The sequence below is a fragment of the Giraffa tippelskirchi genome, chromosome 14, assembly GCF_054371585.1.
Source record: "Giraffa tippelskirchi isolate mGirTip1 chromosome 14, T2T-mGirTip1v1.2.pri, whole genome shotgun sequence".
Lineage (NCBI taxonomy): Eukaryota > Metazoa > Chordata > Mammalia > Artiodactyla > Giraffidae > Giraffa > Giraffa tippelskirchi.
This window is the reverse complement of record NC_137288.1, coordinates 57,151,528-57,175,875: the sequence shown is the minus strand read 5'-3', so window position 1 is coordinate 57,175,875 and position 24,348 is coordinate 57,151,528. Positions and strand designations below refer to the sequence as shown.

General features: G+C 46.7%; 1 protein-coding gene across 2 annotated transcripts in view; it reads right to left on the bottom strand.

Annotated features, from left to right (window-relative positions):
* The window catches only part of SLC14A2 (solute carrier family 14 member 2), a 66,766-nt gene that overhangs the window by 9,153 nt on the left and 33,265 nt on the right, over window positions 1-24,348 (bottom strand). The window contains exons 10-16 of one of the 2 annotated variants that reach the window (XM_081563179.1): window positions 9,221-9,343; window positions 7,135-7,217; window positions 5,908-6,067; window positions 5,039-5,228; window positions 4,595-4,723; window positions 3,537-3,729; window positions 440-587 (exon numbers count right to left, since the gene is read on the bottom strand). In XM_081563179.1, coding sequence (XP_081419305.1) covers window positions 440-587; window positions 3,537-3,729; window positions 4,595-4,723; window positions 5,039-5,228; window positions 5,908-6,067; window positions 7,135-7,217; window positions 9,221-9,343 — 1,026 coding nt within the window. Of the gene's footprint in view, window positions 1-439; window positions 588-2,044; window positions 2,054-3,536; window positions 3,730-4,594; window positions 4,724-5,038; window positions 5,229-5,907; window positions 6,068-7,134; window positions 7,218-9,220; window positions 9,344-24,348 lie in introns of those variants that run through there. The other variant, XM_081563180.1, reaches the window with a different exon arrangement.

The window sequence follows — 24,348 nt, the reverse complement described above, 5'->3', positions numbered from 1 at the left end:
CCAGAAGAAGGAGGGTTAAGGAGCCTGGGAGTTTAGTGCCTTACACTCATGTTTCTAAATAAAGGAAACAACATTTTAACCCTTTACTGTTCTCTCATGGAGCACACAAGCTTCTTATCATGATTAGAGATAAGGCTTACAATATAAACACGCCTGGAACAAGCTCCTCCCAAGCTTTTAGTTTATCCAGGGGTGTAAGTGACTAACACCAGAGCCTTTCTCGAGGATGGGGTTTGCTCAGCAGAGCAGGAGGGCACAGCACCCAAAATGGAAAGACCAGGTGACACGGAAGGAATAAGCAAGAATAAGCAGGTGGAGCAACGAAGACACACGTCACCATTTTCTTTGGAGCTGGCCCCGGCACAACATTCTTGCAGCCCATTAATCAGGGGTCTGTTCATAAGGCCCATTAATTAAGTTAATTAATAACGACACTAACCTGCTAACATCCCAATGGTGGATCCAATTGCAGCGTGCAAGCAAATAAGAGGCGATGATATGAACAAAGCTATAAGGAAAATGCCTCCAGTCCAGGGGTTATCACAGCCATACACTTGGCCGATTCCAACAGGGATGGCTCTCAAAAGCTGCAGGTCCAACAGGATCATATGCAGTTAGGGAGGCAAAAGAGACAACTTGAACCTTGGCTGGAAAATATTTGGTGCCAAACCCTCCATACTAACATTTTGCAACAGTTTTCCAAGATACTTTCAAATAATTTCACTCTGCAAGGAATACAAGATTTATTGTTTTAATCTTGAGTTCTGAGAACAGTAAAAGGTTAAAATGTTGTTTCCTTTATTTAGAAACATGAGTGTAAGGCACTAAACTCCCAGGCTCCTCTGTCCATGGAATTTTCCAGGCAAGAATACTGGAGTGAGCTGCCATTTCCTACACCAGGGGATCTTCCCAAACCCAGGGATCAAACCTGTGTCTTTTGGATCTCCTTCACTGGCAGGCAGATTCTTTACTGCTGCTCTACCTGGGAAGCCCTACAACCCTGAAACTCCTTTAAAAGCTCCTGAACAGCAATAGGGAGTTGGTTCTTAGACAGGAGTCCACCTTCCACCTTGGTTGCTGGCCTCCAAAATAAAGCAAAGTTTCCTTTTCTACCAATGCTTGTCTCTTGAGAATTGGCTTTTGAGTGGTGAGCAACTGGACTTGCGTTTAGTAAAAAATCAGGGTGTTGTTCATTAGAAAATTACTAGTTGGCTGATCAGAGTTGGGATTGAAAAACTCTTGTAACATCTTGTTTTTTTTCTTTAAGCTAAAAACATGCCTGGAAGGCCAAATATTAGACGGGAAGATGGTTCTTTGTGTTTTCAAGGACAGCATGTCTGGGCCATGGTCATATTGGTGCGGTCGTCTGGATGAGCAGCTACACTTGTATCCACAGAGGAGACTCTGGGCAGGTGGTACCCTGGCATGTGCAGGTTTTAGTGGTAAAGCCATCACGTGGTGGCTGATGGGGGTGGGCCCTGATGTGTCAGGCCTCCGTGTGCCTCAGGTAGCGAGTGTCTATGAACAAGAAAGGAAGTCCCGAGTCCAGTGCCTTGTGGGCACTTGTATATGTGCCCTGGAATTTGGGGAAAGATCCTGGGTGCCCAGGCTTCCCCAGTGGCTGAGACTGGGTCTATGTTTTGAAGGCTGGCCAGAGGGACTTGAACTAGGAAAACGTGGGAGGGGCTCTGGGCCTGCTGGGGGTGCACTGGGTTCATCCTCCCCTTGTTTATAGTTCATGGTGAAGCAGGTCTTCCCTCAGCCTGCGTCCTCTGAGGCCTCCTCCTGGGGTGCTGAGGAGTGAGGTCTTGTGGCTGTAGGGCCCTCACCCCACATCCAGACAGGATTGCAGTGGTCTAGTGGGCAACCCTTTGGGCTCAGTACCCCCTTATCCTAGGACAGAGAACAGGATAGGACTCAGACATCGCTATGTGGGGTAGAGCGGGACAGACAGAGTTCTGGACAGAGGTAGTGGCTGGGCTGTCTGGTCCCCAGCCAGCTGCAGCCTCCAGCAGGCTCCCCCATCACCAAAGAGCAGGGGAACTTGCAGAGCCTCAAAATCCTTGGGAGGCCTAAATCCTCTCTCTAACATCTACCGCTGTTTCCCCAAACTCAAGGCTCTAATTATGACTGTCAAAATGACAAGACATACTCACCATCATCATAATCCATTCAAAATTAGCCAGAAGAGTATTTCTCAAAGAATAATCACCAAGCATTGAATCTGTCTTTCCGGGAACTTTGGGGGTTCCAAAGTATTTGTACAGTATTTCCCATTTAATTTTTTTTTTTTTTTTTTACAAAATTCCTAGTAATTTTTTCTATGGAAACTGTGGTTTGGAGAATGCAAAGTATCTCAAACTTGCCCTTTCTACCATCATCCCCCCTTAGCCATGCCAGTTAGAGCCGTTTTGATTTGAGAAGATACTAATTACGTGAATATTGTGAAAGGGAAGCATCAGGGTCTGAACTGCCAACATGGCATGTTTCTCACCTTTGGCTCACGAAGGTACACACACACACACACACACACACACACACACACACATGTACATCAACAAGCATGGGGCTAACGTGAACATGTCTCTTCCTTGATAATACTTCTTGGGCAAATGCAGGGCTCTCTCTTCCACGCCATCCTGCTGTCTCCATGAACTGTCAGAGAAACTAGGCACCGTTATTTCTGCCACAAAGTCCCTTCAACAAGCCCAGGTGGCTTTGTGGTTAGATGATGGACTGCTAATAACAAATTTCAGAGTGAGTGCTAGTCCGCAGAATCATTTAGTGTAACAGAGTAGAGGACCTCAGAGAAAACGTGCCCAGTTTAAGAAAGAAGGCTGATGGGCACGTTTCTCCAGGCTGACTTAAAGCTTTTAGTGTAGTTTTTTCTTTTTTTTTTTTATCTATCTTGGCAGACTTCCAGAGGCCAGAATTATACACCGAGTGCTTACCAAAAGTTTAAAAAGCTCTGTTAGATGTTTCTTAGTGGAGGAACACCTGTGCTTTAAAATGGGTGATGCCCCAGAGAGCGAGGGGAACCCACTCCCCAGCCTGGGGCAGAGACTTCTCCAGCCAACAGACGGCAGTGTGGTGTGCATGTCATCAATGATTCAACGACATTGAATAAGAAGAAAAACACGATTTAGCCTGGATTGAACTGGAGTAAGGGATCAAAAAGACTCAAAAGCAAAACAACAATAAAAGATAAAAGAACCCAAATCTAGAAGTCAGGAGGCTTCTTTTGACTTTACCCCTCGTTCAGCTTGTATGACCTCAGGCAGTCTCTTAACCTGGCCTTTGTCTCTCACTCCGGGCTATGACAGGACAGAGTAGGGCCAGAAATGGCCCTTTTAGCTCTTAAAAAGAGAAAAGAAAAAGCTGGTGGCTAATGTGATGTTGTAGGTAGAGTGCCTTGCACTGAATAATTGGTAATAGGTATTAATATAACTGGATGTTTCTGACATGCAAAATAAGCAAATGCCACTTTAACACTGAGTGTGGGCAGGCGCTGCCCTTCCACCTTCCACGATACCTACCAAGGGCACTTGGATCTCTGACCAGGTGATGTTGGGCACGGAGGAGATCGGCTGCAGCAGTGTCGTGGGGAAGAAGAGGTTGTAGTGGCCCGTGGCTGCCAGGTACAGGGTCACGGCGATGTTGAAGGGCAGTGTGAAGACCGGGAGGTCCCACTTGCTGAAGATGGTGCCCAGGGCACTGGAGAGGATGGGGCTGATGGCAGAAGCACAGGAGATGCTGTTCACCATGCCCTCTGGCCCTGGCGCTAGACTGAGTGGGACAAGGGGGCTCCCGGAGCCTTCTCAGGGGAAAAACAGCTGGTTGGCTCCCTCTCCCAGCCTGACTGGTGCTGGGCAGCCCCCTTCCTGGGCCTCCTTCCTCTACCCCACACAGCAACAGGGCGGATGCCCAGACTCAGCTTCAGAAGCATGTCTTTTGGGGAAAGTCTTAAGGCAAGGGAGTCACAGAACCTCCTTGAAGGGCCTTAGGGCTCCCTCTTGCAGGCGTGAGCAGAGAGGACAGACCAGCGAAGGGGAAACCCATTCATTCATTCAACAAATGTTTGCGGAGGAGCTGAGGGCGATCCTGGCCGGAGTGGCCTGTGGTTTCTGCAGGGGAGGGAGGAGCTGGGGTCTGGCCCCCTGAGGGCTCTGGGCAGTGACTGGGCCTGCAGTCCACCCTGGGAGGTTGTCCTGGTCTGGTCATGGGGTCCGAGGACAGGGCAGCGCTGGGGAGGAGGGATGAGAAGTTTTCCAGAGAGTGACAGGACCCCATGGCTCTAAACCCTCCGTGGACCTCAGTTCCCTCCCCTGTGCTCTGGTGGGGTAGGGCCGGGGGCTCTTTTAGATCTCAGAAAAGAGGAGTAAAGGAGCGTAGGTAATGAAATACCGTGTGTGGAACACCTAGCACAGCGGTGCTGTCGCCGTACAACGTCAGTAATTACTTTTAGACGGTATTTCTGATGTGAAGATATTTCTAAGGAAATGCTGCTTTAAACTCCTGTTTAGACGGTCACAGAGTTAGGGTAGAAAGGTGGAAAGCCCTTCATCCGCACCCACAGCCTCAGAGGCAAACTTACCAAGACATGGACATCACGATGACCGGGAGTAGGAGCCACCAGAAATAGTCGCCTTTGTCTGAGAACACGGCCATCAGCAGCCCCACCAGCACCCCGTTATAGCCGTGAAGTCCAGCTGCGATGGCGGACCTGACGGGGGAGGGCTACTGAAGGGGGGGGTCCCCTGCGGCCTAAAGCAGGGCACGGCCCCCCTGATTGTCCTTCTGAGCCAGGCTTTTCTCAGCTGGAGCCTCACCACACACACTTTCCGATCATCAACCCTTCACCATCCCCTGGACAACATGCAGTTTTGTAACCAGGGGATGGTTGTTTTAGTTATGAGTGACCTTATTTGAGGAGTTTCTGAGCCATGAGCCAAGCAGTGAGGATGGGAAGCTGGTGAAGGGTCCCCTCAAGGAGCTACCTCTGGTCTCAGGCCTGGACCCTGGGTTTCCTGGGACTCACTTGTCCTGACTCAGGATGAGGGCTGTCAGGGTGGACACCACGGTACCCAGGCAGCCCGAGATGGCCCACCAGGGGTTCTGGATGAAGAGGCCAAGGACGATGAGGATGCCGCTGAGGGGGTTGTTCACAAACATCACCTGGGACGTGCCCCGGAGCACCCAGTCGAGGAACTGGAACACCGGAGATTTGTCTGAAAATGGAACGGGTCAGGGAGACAGTCAAGGCTCAGTTGTGCCAGGAGAGGCCCCAGTGGGTGAGAGGGTGAGGGCAGCTGGCGTCCAAGGTGTGTTCAGCCCCCTGCTGTCACCTGTCACAGAGCGAGGTAAGGAAAGAACCCACGAGGGCATCTGACTGCCCAGAAAACTTTCCAGGCCCATTGCGAGCTGGCTGTGGTCTGTAGGTTGTTGTTTAAGCAGTGGGTACCCTGCACAACCTGTCCCTCAGGAGAACGGCCTGAAATTTCAGGAGGATGGATCCAGGCGCCAACCCCCTGGCCTGAGTTCTGGAAGACTGCTAATGGGAATCTGTCAGAACAGTAGACACAGCTCTCACATAGGCCATTTCTAGGTGGGCATTTTCCTAGAAAGCTGGCTCTAGAATCCCAGTACTAAAAAGTGACATTCTGAGGGGGTATTGGCAAGAGCGTGACTGTTATGTTCAGAGTTGAGAGCTCGCACATCTACGGGTATTGGCATTTACATTCTGAAAGTCCATATGGCTGTTGTAACAGGGAAACTCCTATCCAATCCTATCCACGGAAACAGGACTCCATCTCATCTATAGCGATCCATCCAGCGTGTTTCCTAGAGGACGGCCAGAGGGGACCTTTTTAGGGGTGGGAGCAGGGGCTGCTCTCATGGAGCGTTTACCTTTAAGACCCTCTCCACACTCCTTCATTTCTCCGGTGATGTACCCCAGGGCTTTGCGGACCCTCTTCCCAATGGCGGCCAGGGAACTCCGAATCCAGGAAGTCTTGGAGATGCCTGTTTCCACCTTTATCTCGGAGCTGTCCTCCATGGTGTCCAGATCCTGTCCAGGGACAAGAGACGGGCAAGAAGCCCCCACATTCTGAGCTTCTCACACTGAGGAGTGAAGTGCTTGCCAGGGGGCAAGCCAAGATTTTCATTTGATATTTAGTGAAACTGCTATTTAAGCATCTTTTTTTCTATAGACTAGAATATCTTTTGTTTCGTTTGACGTGTTACTTCATTTAATATAGGCAACAACATTGTACCGTCAGCATCTGTATCATTTAGAGATTCAATTAACTGTGGATTAAAAATATTTGAAAAAAATTTCCAGAAAGTTCCAAAAAGGAAAACATGAATTTGCTGCACACTGGCAACATTTTTATTATTACGATCATTTACACTGTATTTACAGCTATTTACACAGCATTTTCATTGTGTTAATATTAAGTGTTGTAAGTAATCTAGAGGTGAATTAAAATGTATCAGAGGCAGTGCATAGGTTATACGAAAATTTAATACTACGCCTTTTTATGTAAAGGACTTGAGCATCCACAGATTTTGGTACCCTTCGGGGATCCTGGAACCAATCCCCCATGACTGTAGTGTAACAAGACAGTAGCTTTAGCCTCATTCTGTGGATGAGGTCTCAGGCGTGGATGGAGAGGTTAGGTTCTCATTTATAAAGGTCAAGGTCAAATGATATAATTTAGATTTACCCACAAATTTTTAGATTCTTTTTTAAAATATTACTTCTAGTATACCACACTCTTTGCAGAAGACAGTATCTCCCCAAACTCCAATATGTCTAGTCTTTAAAATTTAACTATCCATAAAATTAAACAAGTAAAGATTCTGTTTTGAAAATTAGCACCAGCTTATTTCCTAAATACTTGAATGCTGGATTCAGAAGGACAAACACAACATAATCAAATAAAAGAAGCAGCAAATTTTATAAAGTAAACTGAAAAATAGACATCTTTATCCCACATAACTATGTTTCTAGAAATATGAACTCAAGAAAATTTGCCTAATCCGGAGGATGTCTTTTCCGATCCTGGTTTTTCTACTCTGCGGCAGGCTCTGGGACGTGGGCGCCACCCCTGATTTGGGTCACTCTTTACTCACCAACAACTCGACTGTGGGCTTCCGGTACAGGTGGGGAGAAGGGTCTCTGGGGTGCCTCTGCTGCTGCTCACCTTTACCAAACACTGGAGTCGGAAGGAGAGAGCACCATCAGTTAGGACCTCTACCCTGGCACCTTTGCAGCAAGTTTCCTGCCAGGTTTGAGTTGGAATGCTCAGCACCTCCTGGCCCACTGAGGATGCCCTGGGCATGTCTCTTTGTACAGGAAGGCCCCCTCCTCTGCTACTGCAAACACCCATGGGCAAGCTCTTTGGGGAAAAAAAAAATGCACATCTTGATGTAAACAGGACAATTTTACAGGAATTTAGGGAATTCAGAAGCTTGGCTGACTTTTGGTAAAGAGGCTTTGATTTTATTCAACTCCTGTGTTTTGTAGATGAGCAAACAGAGCTACTTGTGAGCCCCGAACCCAGGATTCTTTCCCTACATGACACAATGACTGGTATTTATAAGGTGTTATTGCTCATAAAGCATTAAGCTGCCTGAACTATCCAAGGTCTGTGTTCAAATTTTACAGCAACTCTTCCCAGCTGGATGACCTAAGCTGTTTTGGTCTTTTTAGGATTATGTCTCAGAATTTTAGATATTGAAGCTGCAGTGGCTGGTTGGATTAAGACAAGGGATACCCATGTTGTTAATTCAAAACAGATTTTGGCATGTCCTTGTAATTCTAGAAAACTCATTTTAAGTATTTCATTATTATGAGATAATTTATTTGCAAAGATGAGGAATTTCAGAAGGATTGAGGTATCATGAAAGAAGGCTTTGGAAAGTTTTGCGGTTGATGCTCTGGTGTCCTCTTGTGGTCAAGTGTGAGAATGGCAGTCTGAGCTCTCGAGGCCGAGAACCTTTAGACAACTGGCCATTCAGTTCACATGTATGAGATTTCAGGGCACTTAGGCACTAGAAGAGATGCATCAATGGCCCTGTGCCCCCTCGTTTGAAGGAGCAGGAACTGCAAATACCAGTGTGGTGCTTGGGAAGTTACACTACGTGGGAGAAACAAATTAAGGAACTTTGAAAGGAAGAGTGGGAAGCAAAGAGGATACTCTAGCCTCTGAGGCCAGTGTGTGTGATATCCTGAGAGATTCTCTGTTTCTGTCTGAAACGTCAGCTCTCCAGCAGCTCCCACTAACCCTTCTCTCAGGCTCCTTAGTGCAGGGCTCTCTGCCAGGCCCTCCTTTATCCCAGCCCTCCAACACCATCCTAAGAAGATGTTTCTAGGGAGAGTGTTAACTTTTGGAAGCAAACTCTGCTGTCTTCTTCGGGATGCCCTGGGGGCTCTGTCAAACTTCTGGCCCAAAGGGGTTCTCTCTGAAGGGCACAATTAGGCCTTCATGAGACTACTCCCACCTTGCATCTGATTGGAGATGCCCCTATCCCTCCCTTGCCTCCTCCCTGTTTGCCCCCTGCATCCAGGTTTCTGGCTTCCCTGCCTGTTCAGCTTTGGCTGCCCTCTGGATCTCCTCTTGGCTGCTGGGAGCCCCTCCCCTCACAGCTGTAGGAGAGAACTTTTTATCTCTAGCAGCGTGACCATCGTGACCACATCGTGGTTGTGATTTGAAGTTTTTTGGGGTCACTTTAAATGTGATGTTTTATTTAATTTTAATTTACTTTTTTGTATTTTGGCTATATCTGCTGGTGGCCTGCCGACCAGTTCTCCCACCATGGACTGACCCCAGGCCACTGCAGTGGAAGCACCAAATCCTAACCACCAGGCCACCAGGCAACTGCCTTACGGAGAGCTGTTCAAGCTTCTTCTGCCACCTAGGCTGCCTCCCAGATGAACTAGATTAGCGTTTCTGGGCATGGGGTGCGGGTGGTTCCAATGTGCCGGCAAGTTTGCAACCCTCCTGGCCAAGACCGACAAAGCCTGTCTCAGCTCCAGTCTCCCCATCCCTGGCCGAGACCCTGAGACCCATGGCTGTAGTCAGAGGTTGGGGGGTGACGAGAATGAACCTCACCCTCACAGCTTTCCCCACGGCCCATGATAGAGGTGCTGCCAGGGTCCCCATTTTAGAGGTGAAAAGGTCAAGGCCCCCTGAGAGCCATGGGGGGAAGCACACACCTTTGCTCTTCCTGTGGATGGAAGACCACTCGATATGGAACACGTTCCTGGGCTTGGGGAGCACGGCCTCTGAGCCCTCATCCGCCTTGGGGCTCGTCGAGGGTGGCTCTGCCTCAGTGTTGCCTGGCCAGGGGCAAAACGAGACAGGTCAGTGTCCCACCCTGGTCCACCCCCAGAGGCAAGCAGAGAGCGCCGGGAGATTCATGCAGAGCTGGAGATTCATGCAGAGCTGGAGGAGCAGTGCAGTCCAAGCTGCAGTAGTGATTGCGTCAGTGTCTATGGAAAAAGCCCTCTTTCCCATTCTGCCTGCTAAAACTTGCACTTCCTTTCCTGACAGAAACCACATCACAGATACTTATCAGGGTCAAGAAACAGATGGGCCAGCCTGCCTTGTTTCCTCAGGAAGGCACTGCTCTAAGCCTCCTTCACTGGGCTTTAGACTGGTGTGTGTGTGTGTGTGTGTGTGTTGGCGGGGCGGGGTGGGGAGGCAAGGTCCTCAATGCTCCCTGCACATCAGAGCCACCCGAGTACTTAAGAAAGGTCTGACTCCCATCCCAGACCAATTTTAAAAGTCAGACTTTTAAGGTCAATGGTGTTTAAGAGATGGCCCTAATGTGCAGTTGGAGCTGTGAACCTCTCATCAAGAGTCTTGCTACTCAAAGTGTGGTCCCTGGACCAGCACCATCAGCCTTCTCTGCGAGGTTGTTAGAAATGCAGAACCTCAGCTTCCACCCAGACCGATGGAATCAGAATCTACAGTCCAACAAGATTCCCTGGGTGCTTTCTGGGCACATTGGTTTGCTCTGGGGGGGTAAGAGTCCTGAGGCTGTGATCAGCTACCAGAAACCTGCTGCTGTGTCTTATCACCTTAGAGTTCCACCCTTGGGGAAAATAGAGTAGCTTATCACCTGGGCAGCGTTTCTCAAAGTGGGGTCTGAGAATCGACAGCTTCAGATCACTGATGGCTTGTTATGAAGCATGCCCCATGCTGATTAATTTGGGTACTTGGTGGTCCCCAAGGTATGCAGTTTTAACGCTTTCTGCTTGTGGTTCCGGTGAATTCTGGAGTTAGATGATCAGATGGCTACCTGGAATAGTGGAGAGCTCTAACACTGTCTTTACATTTGGATACTTTTGGGAGATTGTTATCCCTGAAAGATGGAAAACGGAAGCTCCGGTGATTTCTGAAGCACTCTACAGTGAGTTACATGGCCCTCAGCCCTAGTTCTTTTCTCTGCATCTTTGCTGCTCAGCGTCTGGTTTGTGGACTGGCTTCACGGACATCCAAGTGCTCTTGTTAGAAATGCAGGCTCTTAGGTCCCGTCTCAGACCCACTGAACTGGAGTAAGTTTGTTTTTTTAAAGAAGATCTCCAACTGACTTGTGTGCACATTAAAGTTTGAGAAAACTGGTCTAGATCACATTGCTCATGTAGAAACAGCTTTAGCAAAGCTGAGAATATAGCATCAGCAACCAGAGTATGGGGGACATGTATGAGCAAGCAAAGGGGTTTGTCTATACTCTCAGACTGAAAGTTCAAACATGAAACTTCAAACACTGAAACATGAAACTTCAAACACGCTCCTCCCCTCTAGGCTCAGGATGGGAACTATCTATTTCACTCAGCATCCTGCCTGTGGGTCACCATGGAGCCTTAACTCCAGAGGCTGGAGAAGCTCTGGTAAGTCAGAGACAAGTGAATAAGGCACCTCTGCAGGTAGGTTCTGTGCAGTGGGGTGGGGACCCAGAGGGTATCATTGCATCATCGGACAAAGCAGGGCATTCTTCCATAGCCAGTCTGCAGGGCACATCTGCCAGGTGCAGTGGGGTGGGGACCCAGAGGGTATCATTGCATCATCTGACAAAGCAGGGCATTCTTCCATAGCCAGTCTGCAGGGCACATCTGCCAGGCTGGAAGGGAACCTCTGCCCGCCCAATGCTTTTCATCCCTCATATGCTAAGTGTCAGCCACCCCAGTCACCCTCTGCATAGAGCAATATATTGACCTTATTTAGCATCATAGACTCAGAATTGCATGGGTCTTCAAAATCACAGTATACTTCCCAAGTGCAGAGAAACTGCATTACTCCCCACTCCTCCCAAATCACATAGTTATTAATTATGGCACAGCCAGGAGTTGCACCCAGGTCTCCTGGCTCCCAGTTTGCTGATCTATAGAAGAACTGTCTCCCCTTTCCTGCCCTGACCCTTTGCTTTCAGTTCTTATCAATAGATTGTGCTGCCTGCTCAGAATCCAGGAAAGTAGGGCAGGGTCCACATTACCATGTATTCCTAGAACCGATGTCCCAGCCACAAAAATAAAAACAAAGAGTATCTTTCTTTTCCTTGAATCCATGTTTTGTTCTTACTTGGGGTGATTGGGGAGGTGGCCCCAAATGTGGTCTGATATAGTGTTGCTTCTGGTCTCCTGTGCAGGATGGGAGTGCAGGCTACAGACTGACCACCCAGGGAGGGTGACAGCTCCTCTGTGCCAGCCAAGAGATGAGGATGGCAGGTGGGAACAAATGCCACAAGGAAGACGAGATAAAATAACAAACTTCCCGAGGCTGTGAAAATACTTAAAGCTGAGGTGATAGCAATTTACCACTACCTTTGGGACAGATTCTCAGGACTTTCATAACAGATAAAGGCAATTTCAAGGATATCATGAACATATCTATCAAATGCTCTAGAAAGAAATGTTCCATTGGTGTGGTGGGGAAAAAAGAAAACAATGATAATGCTGGCCAGGAACCAGCATCACTCATTTCTGCACTGCATTTTGCAAGTCATGAAATTTCATTGACAGTTTCCCCCATTGCAAGCACAGTGGTACTCAGAAGGAGATCTACAGACCCTATAGGGCTGGCCTTGCAAACCCCATCTAAACAGAATGATGACAAGTATTTTGGAGGGTACCTGCTATTTCATTCTCATGTTGTTACAAAGATGAGACTAATGCTTGCAAAATGCTAGGGAGAATAACTTTGCAATGCTGACATCAGGGAGCCATGTCCCTGGAACAGCTTATGCTCTGGGCAGAGTGGGTCCTCATGTCAGGCCAGGCCTGGCAGCTTACACATACCAGCACCCACTCCTACCTCGTGTTCCTGTCTGTCACCCTGATAGGATCCTTGACAGCCCATTTTTTTCCCTTACAGTGGTTTTTATTGGCACCCCCAGCACCCAGCATGATCCTGGCATATTGTAGGCACTCAGAAGTATTTATTGACTATGTTAATGAAGGATAATTACCCTAGACATTTTAATTTCTGACTGGTATAATGAACCACCATTGACTGGATATGAACTATCATTTCAGGGTATGAACTATTAAAAAAATAATATATCTCACTGTAGATGTCAAATGCTTCATAAATATTGAAAGTAAGAGCCTTCCACAGGTTCACTGTGGTGATGGCTTAGCTGTGCAGGGATTCAGAAACTGACGGGCAAGAGCTGTTTCCAGCACTGCCTAGAGAGAAGAAGGGGAGTTTATAGACGTGATAAAGTGGTGGGCCGCCTATGACTAACCAATCAGAGGCCCAGAAATCCTTCATGAGTGGATGGAAGAACACAGTTAATGACAGAGAATGAAATAGGCCACTGAAGACAGAGAGAGATCTTGCTCCGTGTGATTTGTTTTGGTTAGCAAGAGATTATACCCCATGGCCGAAAACCGCCAAGATGCTTGGAAGGTGAGGGACTGGGTGTTCTAAAGCCCAGGAACAAAAATGTTTTAACAATAACTCACTTTGTGGGGTTATTTCCAGCTTTCCCCCTAACATCATGGCACACAAAAAATAGTACTGCGTGGCACGGTGCAACAAACAGACGGCCTGAGCCTGGGGACTGGGGCCACACCAGGCTCCTCTGGCTGCTTCGAGGACCAAGGGCTTTGCTCTCTCGGCCCAACCTCACATGTGCTGGGAAGCTTAGTCCTCGAGAGTCTGCAGGCAAACCTTAGCAGCTGAGTAACTCCTCGGCGTGCCCACCTGGCATAGGAACTGCTGTTACCTCCTTCTCTAACCAGACTTTTAAGTGTCCCAGTGCAGGTAGCATCATACTGGGGCTGTCCAGGACCATTTCAGGGGCACGGTCCCTGCCCTCAAGGATTGCCAGCATCTTGTGTCTTAAGAGGCAAGAGTCCATCGATGCTGTCCTCTCACTGATTCAGAGAAGGAAAGAACAGTCATGAGCCACAATGATTTGCTCAAAAGCACCTTTTTTTTTTTTTTTCTGGAGAGTAGTATCCATAGTATCTATGCCTCTACTGATTGCTAACATACAGAAAATGCCATCTGTTCAAATATCAGGGTTAAAATTCATTTTACAGAGGAGCCTGCCTGTCAAATACAATTTGAAGCTTACTAAAGTTCCTTTCAGGGGAAAAAAACCAAACCCAAACTGTATTATGACATCTTTCAGAAGAGGAAAAATGATCTAGTCTATTTTACTAATAATCAACCTTTACTCAAACAAGTCTCTACCTATACACTTTCTACAAGCTGTCTTTCTCAGGTTTTGAACAGCTTTTCCTGCCTCCTGGAGGTGGGCCAATGCTGTCCATCTATCATTAGCAATGCCCAACATATAGAGGATCTGGAACCTACTGTCAAGACCCTTTTGTCATCTCTCCACAGATCCCTAGATCTCTTACTTCTCCAGCTTACTGTGGCAGAGACTCCCACAACATCATGAGGCAATTTCCTAGCTACTATAGCAGAAGGATATTTTTTGAAGTGACAATTTGAAGTGACAATTGATTTTTCCCTACATCCAGTCCTACAGGATAACACTTTGGCCAGGATTTGGGCACATGTTTTCCCATGCAGAAATTGAGCTTAGCACTGTGATGTGTAATTTTCAAGGCTACTGTGTGAGTATGTGTGATACAGACATCTGTGGATGGTAAATGAAGTGTTATCTTTTTCTGTGAAGTTGTGTTTAGTTGACATTTTCAAAGATCATTCTATTAACTATCAGAAGCATTGAACGTTAACTGGAAAAGGCTTTTGAGCGTATCCAGTCCAGCCCTCTGATCCAGTCCTCCCTGTAGTAGCCCCCTCCTCATAGAGGTAGAGAGGAAGGCTTAGAGGAACGGGGGAACTTTGGAGTCTCTGTCTCACTCCATGAAGACATTAACTAGCGTAAATGAGTTGGTGCCTCTTTTAACCTCATTTAACCTTATAACAACCTCATGAATGAGGTTGAGGAGAGTGCGAAGGTCAGAGAGCCCCATCTGTAACTGGGGTAACACCTGACTTACCTTCCTCTGAGTGAGTTTTCACTCTCCTTCCCCTATTCACACCCAGCCCACACCTCTGAATTGTGTGTCTGTGTTGTTAATTTCCCTCTTTTCAATCCATTGGTGTTCAGCTATTAGGCATATCATTACATGACTCTCTTACTCAACAATCTCCATGGCTCCCTGTTGCCAAGGGTATATTAATGTCTAAACTGCTTGGCCATGATTTCCAGCTGTCCTACAGTATGGCTGCTTTCATTGTCCTACTCATCCTTTGCTGCCCAACACACACCCTGCCTTGGCATTCTGGCCTTGCCTCTGGCCCTCTCTGCCTCTTCTTGCCTAGTTTCTATTCAGCCTTCATCATCTGGTTTATGTTCTGCTTCCTCCATGAAGCCATCCTTGATTTATATGGCTGCATGGATCATTCTATTTCTTTGCAGAAGGTTCTCTAGATCCATCTTTTGAAGATAGGGCCATGGGGGAGTTTTATACTGATAGTTACAATGTACATGAAAATTTTCCAATCCAATGAAACTACCTGGAATTATCAGTCTAATAACCAACTGAATTTGAGTCTGTGTGTGTGTTAGTCACTTAGTTGTATCTGACTTTTTGTGACCTCATGGACTGCGGCCCACCAGGCTCCTCCGTCCAGTGGGTTCTCCAGGCAAGAACACTGGAGTGGGTTGCCATTTCTTTCTCCAGAGTTTGAATCTAGGTATTAGCGAAAAAACAAAACAAAACAAAGCTGAGGCCCAGAGAAAAGCAACTTTCCTGAGGCCAAATAACTGATTAGTTACAGAGCTATGTTTAACCTCCTGGTTTTGATTCTTTACTCCTGCAATACAGATGTTTTACAGACTGTTGGAGCCTTCACAAATGATATCAATGAACTTGTGATATTTTTATTTCAAAAAATTATGAAGTATTTCATATCCTAAAAGGAGTAACAAAAATTACCAAAAACAAACAGAGAATCCACCTGTGTGCCATTACATCTGTGTCATGCAGTGACAGGCCAAGGAGACTCTGGGCTTGTGTACCTGCTTTTTCTCTTACAGCAATATTTCCCTCTCCCAGTATCCCCTTCCCTGCCACCTCTTCCCTGCATTGTCTGTGGCAAACACAGCTAACTGATCATAGACCTCCTTCCCAGTAAGTTTCAACACAGCCTCAGAATCCTTCTTAACACAGATTTCCAGATAACAAATACCAGTTTGATACAGTTTGCACTTGAGAGTAAACTTATTTTTCACCTCCCCTCTTAAAAGGAGAGTATGGATGCTGCACAAGTCTGAGAGAAAGGGTACATGAAAGCAGGCAGAGGACTGGCCATGGGCTCTCCAAGTCTCACAGGATTGCCTAATCTCAGCAAGTGCACTGAGGCTCCTAACCTTCAGTGCTAGTTTTGAGATCAAAATACCTCACCAGATTGTTCATTCTCTGATCAGATAACATCAGTGTCCTGGGACATTGTTCCTTATGACATGGCTACTTATCTTCCAGAAACATCACTCTGTAGCTACAGAGAACACGTCTAAAGTAATCTCAGATGGCCGTGAGAGAGAGGGCCACTGAGGAGACGGGCTGTATGAAGATGTTTGTGGATACTGAGATGCTCTAGTTCTATTGGCATGTCTGTGGAAGGAGTATAGGACCTAACGTGAGAGGCCAAGGTGCCTCTGGACCGGGTACCTCCACCATGGAAGCAGCAGGTAAGGACTCCTGGGAACAAGGTTTTCAAATCGACATCATTAGCATCTCACAGTCAGCTCAATGTGGGGCTGCCCTGGGAATCACACTGATGTCAGAGCTGTGTGTTGCAGAGTTGTGGAAAGGATGATAAATAATATGAAGGCTCATCCAGTGGACAGGTAGGTGGTAAGGGGATTTGAGGCTGATGGGTTAACTTAGATCCATCACCAGATGTGCAAGAAGAGCTCGGTGTTGTGAGTTAGGACACCAGGGCTTTTGTCCAGGCTCATTTATCACCTGGACAGTTTCCTGGATAAGCTATGGGGTTCCTCATGGGGTTTGAACTATTAATAGAATTATTTAAGAGCTCTTCCAGCTTGAAGCTTCCAGGATCTGAACTCTCTCTGGAGTTCTTAATAAGGTCCCCCATTCCCAGGACTGTCTTTCTGCAGCTCAGCAGAAGAAGGAACAGAAAGAGATTGACCTTTCTTTTTTCTGTTCCTTTGAAAAGTCAGATAGATGGCCCTATTGGTTAGGGGGTCTGTTTTTGTTCAGTGGCTCAGTCGTGCCTGACTCTTTGCGACTCCATGGACTGTAGCCTTCCAGAATCCTCTGTCCATGGGATATCCCAGGCAAGAATACTAGAATGGGTTGCCATTTCCTTCTCTAGGGGATCTTCCCAACCCAGGGATTAAACCAGAGTCTCCTGCATTGGCAGGTGGATTCTTTACCACTGAGCCACCTGGGAAGCCCTGCTAGGGGGTCTACCTGATTCATTTCTCTCCCCCAGACCTCTTACCTGAGTTCCTTTGGATTTCCTGCACAGGTCTGGAGGAATCCAGACCACTGGGATTTGGGAAGAAACTTCTTTCCAATTGGGTGGTGTCTCTCTGGTCCTCAACTCAGGCGCTGGACTTCTCCCTAAAACTGAACCTCTTCAGTCCCCACAGCCCGCCAGCTCATCCTCTGGCTGACTTTCTGTAAATTCCCCTCGCGTTTCCTAACCTTATGCCTGGTGCCTGGCTTCCACTGGAGGAAGGGCACCATATGGAAGAAGAGGACGAGGAAAGGAGCGCTCTTCCTGCAGCGCGCTCACTCTCTGACTTTCCTAAACTCCCTGGGGGAGACTGGCCTTGGCCACCATGGTTCCCCCATCAGGCAGGTTTCCTTTAAAGGGGCAGAGCCTGGACTGCCTGGAGGTAGTTTCTCTGTCCTCCCTCAGGCATCGCCTTCAGTCACCGCTTTCCTTAGAATTCTTGCTCCAGTATATGCCTTTAAGGCAATTACCTAAGTGTCGTCTCCTCAGGGGCCAATTTGCCTTCCCACCTCAATGAACTCCCTTAATCCCCCACACAGGCTGGGCACAGGCTGAGGAATGTTATTACCATCTGTGTCTTGATGGATATTTCTGCACAGCCTAATTAATACTAGATGCCTTCTTTCTGGTTTTGTGGAAATTTCTAGACCTTTCCTCCTCTGACTCTGCTGACCGGGTCCTGGGGGCCCTCTCAGAGCAAGGAGGGCATGACCTAACCCCCGTCTCCAGAAAGGACTCTGAGCTCTATATATGAGGGGAGCCGCCCTCCCAGGTCCCAGGCAGCCGTGGTGGTGGTGGTGGGGGGTCTGGTGGGCTGGAGTCTGGGGAGGAGGCCCAATCCAAACATGTTCTGTTTGGCTTTGTGAGTCTGAAGGGTCAAGCATCAACTGCATATCACCCCCACCCCCTCAAGTGACAGGGTGTGAGGTGGCTGCCCAAGTTCAGAAACAGAACTCACACTGAGGATATTAGCTACACCTGAGTAGACAAACTCCCCGCTGACGTCAAAGGCCCCCTTTCCACCAGGCCAGGTGTTTTGGAACCGCTGGAGAGGGGTCCTGATCGCAGGGTGAGGGGGCCCTTCTGAGGAAGGAACGCAAACAGACGAGCGGAGGAGGAGCCCCACATTCCAGGGAGGAGGGGTGGGGAACTGACTAGAGTTCAGCTTCCGCACAGGGGCCTTCCTTTGGTGTTGAAGTTCAGGGCCTGTAGCCATCTGCTGATGACGTGCTCCTTGTCCCCCAGCCTGCTGGCCTCTCAGCTCAGGAGGCCTACCTCGTGCCCTCTCTTGCTCTGGCCTCTCCTGAAGACTCCTGAACTTCCTGTGGTGCAGTTCTTCACTTCAGCCCCCTACGCATCCGAAAGTAACAGGGAGATGCTACCCAGGAACAACATGTGACCGATTAGAAAAGACAGGAAATGATTGCCCAGGAGGGAGGAGTCATCCAGGAAATTCACCCACATCTCAGGAGCCAAATGGAGCTGTGTCCTCAGAGGGGTGGTGTCTGTCACACACACTAGGTTAGGGAGGGGCAATCGAGTGCTCCTGGAAAGCAGAAGACTGAGGTGGACTCTTGTCGCCAAAAGGTCTTACCAAAGGCCACAGCTCAGATACTGGGGGATCCCCAAGACAATTTATGGGTACAGGTTATTATCTCCTGGTGGGCTTGGTCAATCAGAATTTACTTCAGAACTATCTTCTTCATAATGCTCATGGCTTCAACTCTGCATTTCCAACTTTGTAGGGGCAGAAGCTTGCATTGACCTCTAGAAGCCAGACTTGGGGAGGTCAGATTCCTCCAGGGAAAAGGCTAGAGTTCCTGTGGAATAAATGAAAACTGAGCTAGAAGCTCCCTGGAGAGTTACTTCCTTTATTCATTCAGTTTCAGCAGCCTGTGGAGGAGGGGCTGGCGGCTCCTATTTACCAGTTCACAGAGAATAAGAGGACTTTTCTAGCAATGTCCCCTGCCTCCCTCCTTGGGGCCTTGGGATTCTAATTCCACTAGGAACAGAAGTGTTCCCCATGGATTCTTCTATTTTCTTTGAATCGCAAGAGGCAAGAAAAGCCAAGTAAGTTGAAAAATCTCATATTAAAAAGTGAATGCCTTTTAAAGTTGCCAGATGAGACTGTGGTTTATTGAGTGGAAATCAATAAACCACACTGAAACTGCCAACTCTTAGCTGGTTTTAGATTATATTAATAGTTGTCCTCAGGCCCTTACAACATTTATGACCCAAGGAGACAAAGCTCAAGACTCATACAGGAAGTACAAACAAACAAACTGGAACACACAGATTTGATGTAGCCACAGATGTAAGAAATTGAGTTTCTTGATAGGCAGATCTTATAGGGTTGACTGGAAGAGGAATCCCTGGAGAGAGGAAAGTGATGAAGATGAGAAAGTCAAGGGAAAGCCACAGTTGAATGATGCTGGTCCCTCAGGTTGCATCCACACAAGTAGCCATGTTGAGCATTTTGATAGACTGAGCAAATGGCTAACCAGTCAAGCTCTAGGAAAATCTATAAATGCAGCAACGGTATATTTTTGATATATTTGTCTCCATGTTCATACTTTTTACCACCTTAATGATACTTCCTCCTTATTTCTCTGTGGGAACTTAGGGCCATAGCATCACTAAAACTTGGAGTTGGAAGAGAGGCTGCCACGGTCATCTGGTCTACCCCTACCCAAAGCAAGCATCTCTAATAGGTCTCCTGCCCTTCTCCTGAACTCAGAGTTTCACAGGACAACCATTTCTCAGGCAACTTCCATTGTAAAAAAAGCATCCCTTTCCATTGGTTCAATGTCTCTTTGCTTATCACTCCCATCTAGTGGTCCTTATTCTATGCTCTGAAGTACTGTTGAGTAAAATGACGACTTCTTCCACAGTCATGGCCCCAGGCATTTCTTCTCTTCTCCAAGCCAAATACAACAGTTCGTCATCACCGATGACGGAGGAAGGGGCCTCCATATCTCATTCCTCCAGCCTGGCCCTATCTCAGCATGCCCTCACTTGCCAAAGACACTCTCAAAATGTGCTACCCATTTTTTTCTTTGTACTCTCCTCTTCTTTTTCATCCAACCAATTCTCAGAAATGACTCCTTCAACCTAAATAAGTTGCAAGTGATTGATCATGCTTACTATGTTACCTTCCCAGGACTGTTTACATTTTAACAGGTTCAAAGACTTGAACTGAAGGGACAGCTAGGAGTGTTTGGGCAGGCAGGTAATGGCAAGATAGAGAACAAGAGGAGAAGAGGCATAGAAATTTTCCTGAAACCCTTAACATCATGCTTAATACTTTTCCTGACCAGAAGATTAACCCAACAAGATATTTCATTCACCACTCAAAATCATGAAACTGGTGCTGTGACCTTATGTGGCTCAGGCAGTCTGTGGTGACATCCTCTCAGGTAAGATTACTCACATGGCCAGGCAAATTCCCATAAAGTGAATTCCTTGAAGGCAGGAAATGGTCTGATTCTTTCCTGGTTTGTTGTCAAGGGGGCCTGAGTGACATATTAAAATAGTTTCTTATACAATGTCTTCTGGATGAATGAGTGAATGAGGTCAGAAATACAGTTAAAATAAAGTGATAAAGTTAAAAGGAAATGATAAAGTTTAAAATAAAAGGATAAGGAAATAGCAGAAAGAAAGTGGATTCAGCAATGTCAATGTCAGCTGAATCGGAATTTGGTTAAAGGCACTAATGAGCATAAAAATGGGCAGTCTGTAGTAGTAAAAGATAAAATTTAAGAAGAATCAATGTTAATCATAGTCCATAGGTACCAAACAATGTAGCTGCTAAATATATGAGACAAATATTTCAGAAATACAAAAAACATTTAATGAAAGTATACAATTATAGTTGAATTTTAATAAACCCTTTTCAGAATTAAGATTTATAGACTAAAATAAATAAGTGCATAGAAGAGTTGAATGATGCAGTTAATAAACCAATTTAATATACCTTTCCTTCAAATAAAAAATCTGTATTTTGTATGTTCAAAATCAATCATATACTTGGCTACAAAGAAAAATGCATAACATTTAAAAATAAAGATTGTACCAGCCATATTCTTTGCTCATAATCCTATAAAAGTAGATATGGAAAGCTGAAAAATATCAAAAAGTTTAAAGTGCTGGAAATCAACAAACACATTCTTCAAAAATTCTTGCCTCAAAGAGAAATAAAAAGTAAAATAACAAACTTTTAAAACCGATGAAAGCAGAACACTTTATTCCAAAACCTACAGTACATAGCTAAAGCTGTAACTGAGGGAAATTAATAGACTTAAATGCCTTTGTTGTTAAAGGGCAAAGATCTAAAGTAAGGGAATTTTATATGAATTTTAAAACATTAGGAGAAGAGAACATTTAAATAAACCACAAGAAAACGGGAAAAAGAAATAAACAAAAACAAATCAAAATGAGTAGAAAAGTACAAATAAATTCTAAACTGCTTCTCTGAAAAAAAACAATAAAATGAATGAACCCTTCACAAGCCTAAGGGAAAGAGAAAATTACATAAGTTTAGAAATGAAAAAGGAGACAAAGCCGCAGATAACCAGAGAAATACAAATTACCATGAGAACATTATGAATAATATTCTGGCAATAAAATTTTAAAACTAAAGAAAGTGGATTATTTCCTAGCAAGCTCCCAGTTTGAAGTAGATATTTTGATTATGTCAGTTATCATAGAGGAGACTGGAGAGATAATTAAAACCTACATTTAAAAATGCAGCAGAACAACACTGTTTCACAATGATAGTAGAACTTGTCAGTGTTGTAGGACAGAAGATGAAAATGGTGGGAGAGATGGCCAGGTCAGAGGGAGGAGACAGTGGAGAGAGGGAGAAAGGGGTTTGATAGGGAAAAAGAGTTTAAGACAACACTTCTACTAAAGCCCTGTCCTCCCCAACTCCACACATACATTCTTACTTTCTTGAATTTCAGAGAGTAGTAGTTTGTTTCTGTTCAACCGTAAATATGTATGTTCAACTATCATTTTTACACCCAAGAGCTGCTGCTGGTAGTCTGAGATGATAGTAGGAAAACAGCTATGACATGTGCTCCCAGAAGCCCTTCTTCCCTCCTGGAGGCCTGCTCCTGAGGGCCCCATGCTGGTGGGGAGAATCTGCAAGGTTAGGGCTCTGACATGCTCACTCAGGGGCAGGAGACGGGGAAGCTCTGGTTAAGGTGGAACAAGATAACACCAGGGAGCTAGCTCTCAGGTCCTGGGGGCTATTTGGACTACTTAAGAGGATATCTGGACATCTGTCCATGGCCTGTATGAGAGTGACCTGCACTGGGCAATTTTCTTAGCGGGTTTTTCACTTCTGCCCACCCTCATCCATGCCCAAGAGAGGGATGCCATCTCTGCCCACCAGCCTGGCTTAATGATTGATATTTGTTCTGCCTCCAGGAAGAGACTGTTTGACCACATTCGGAAAATATCGTCAACTTTCAGCATCTTAGCCTCAAAGGATTTTTAAAAAAAATATTTTATCGTTCCTGTACAACTTCTCTTGGCAAGGTAATTCACTGATTAATAATACACTTTGTCCGGTTTTTTTTCTTACATCATACTAGCATATAATGTGTAAAAACACGTGTAAAAACATTTACTTGTACATAAATACCTGGCCATCTTGATTGCAGTGCATTATAGTTTCTGGGGTCGCGTGGCATTTCCAGATTTGCTGAACATACTTTTTCCTTTTTCCGAATAATTTAGCTTTTATCCATTTTTCTCCGAATGAGTTTGGCAGCTTGAAACACAGTCAACTTTTAATTCTTGTGGGGGAATTAAAGCAGGAACTTGGGAGGGAAAAACAACCCGGATACCTGTGACCCACATGTTACCTTGTAAATGACAAACCATGAAGTGGTGTAGGGAGAGAAGGAAGGGGAGAGAGAATCTTGTCCAGTTGAGCTGAAAGCATTTTTCATATCCAGATAGTTTTCCTCTCCTGAGAATCCAACAAAAAGCGTGGCTAAAGGACTCTTCCTATCAGATCCAGTGCTTTGGGTGGAGATTCTCAGGGCTTAATGGAGGGAACAGGAGGTTTCCTACAATTTGCCCGTAATGAACGAATAGGGTTTCTGGTTCTATCTCCTGCTAGGATACTTGGGGGAGGGTCTCCTTCCAGAGGGTGACTGAGACCCCTCTGGAAGCCTGTCAGGGAACAAAAGTCCTCTTCCTCCAAATGGAGATCACGGGGGTCGCAGGATATTGGCACAACCTGGCCTGTGTGCTTCCTCCAGCCCTAAGATTCCAGCACCTCCCCGCTCCTCCTGCCTGGAAACTCTGCACTGAAGGGCTCCAGTTCTCTTCTTCCTCCCGTGGTGGTGCTCCTGTTGGCAGAGGCAAAACAGCCAGGAGCCAAGAGAGGGTGAGCCTGAGGGGTGGTTCCTAGAATCCTGTGTGGACGGAGGGGCCGGTGTAAAACTGCGCCCCCTAGTGCTCATCACTGGGCTTGTCAGTCTCTGAAAGAGCCTCAGGGTTGATCTTCCTGCCACCCTGATCTCCCTTTCTTGCTGCTGCTGCTAAGTCGCTTCAAACCAAACCAAACCAAACCAAAGTCTCTCAGTCGTGTCAGACTCTTTGAGATCCCATGAACTGTAGCCTACAAGGCTCCTCTGTCCACGGAATTTTCCAGGCAAGAGTACTGGAGTGGGTTGCCATTTCCTTCTCCAGGGGATCTTCCCAACCCAGGGATTGAACCTGGGTCTCCCACACTGCAGGCGCTTCAGTTGTGTCCAACTCTGTGCCACCCCAGAGACGGCAGCCCACCAGGCTCCCCCGTCCCTGGGATTCTCCAGGCAAGAACACTGGAGTGGGTTGCCATTTCCTTCTCCAATGCATGAAAGTGAAAAGTAAAAGTGAAGTCGCTCAGTCGTGTTCGACTCTTCGCGACCCCATGGACTGCCCCCCACCAGGCTCCTCCGTCCATGGGATTCTCCAGGCAAGAGTACTGGAGTGGGGTGCCATTGGCGGTGCCCTCGATTTCCTAAGACTTTTCACACTATCGCCCAGCGTGTAAATGCCTTGCGGTTTTATCTGGTGTAAAGAACCTGGTGGTGTCCTTTGAGTCTGCCCACTTCCCACCAGCTCCTAAATCACTTATGGATCTCCAGACCCTGAAGGTTGTTGTATTGATCGTCTATAGCAGGGCCCAGCCAGCTACAGCTTGTGGACCAAATCTAGCTGCTCGCTTAATAAGGTCTTATTGGAACACAGCCACCCTCTTTCATTCACATGTTGTCTAAGGCTACTTTGCTCTATTATGACAGCGTTGAGTATTTGTAAGAGACTGAGAAGGCAATGGCACCCCACTCCAGTACTCTTGCCTGGAAAA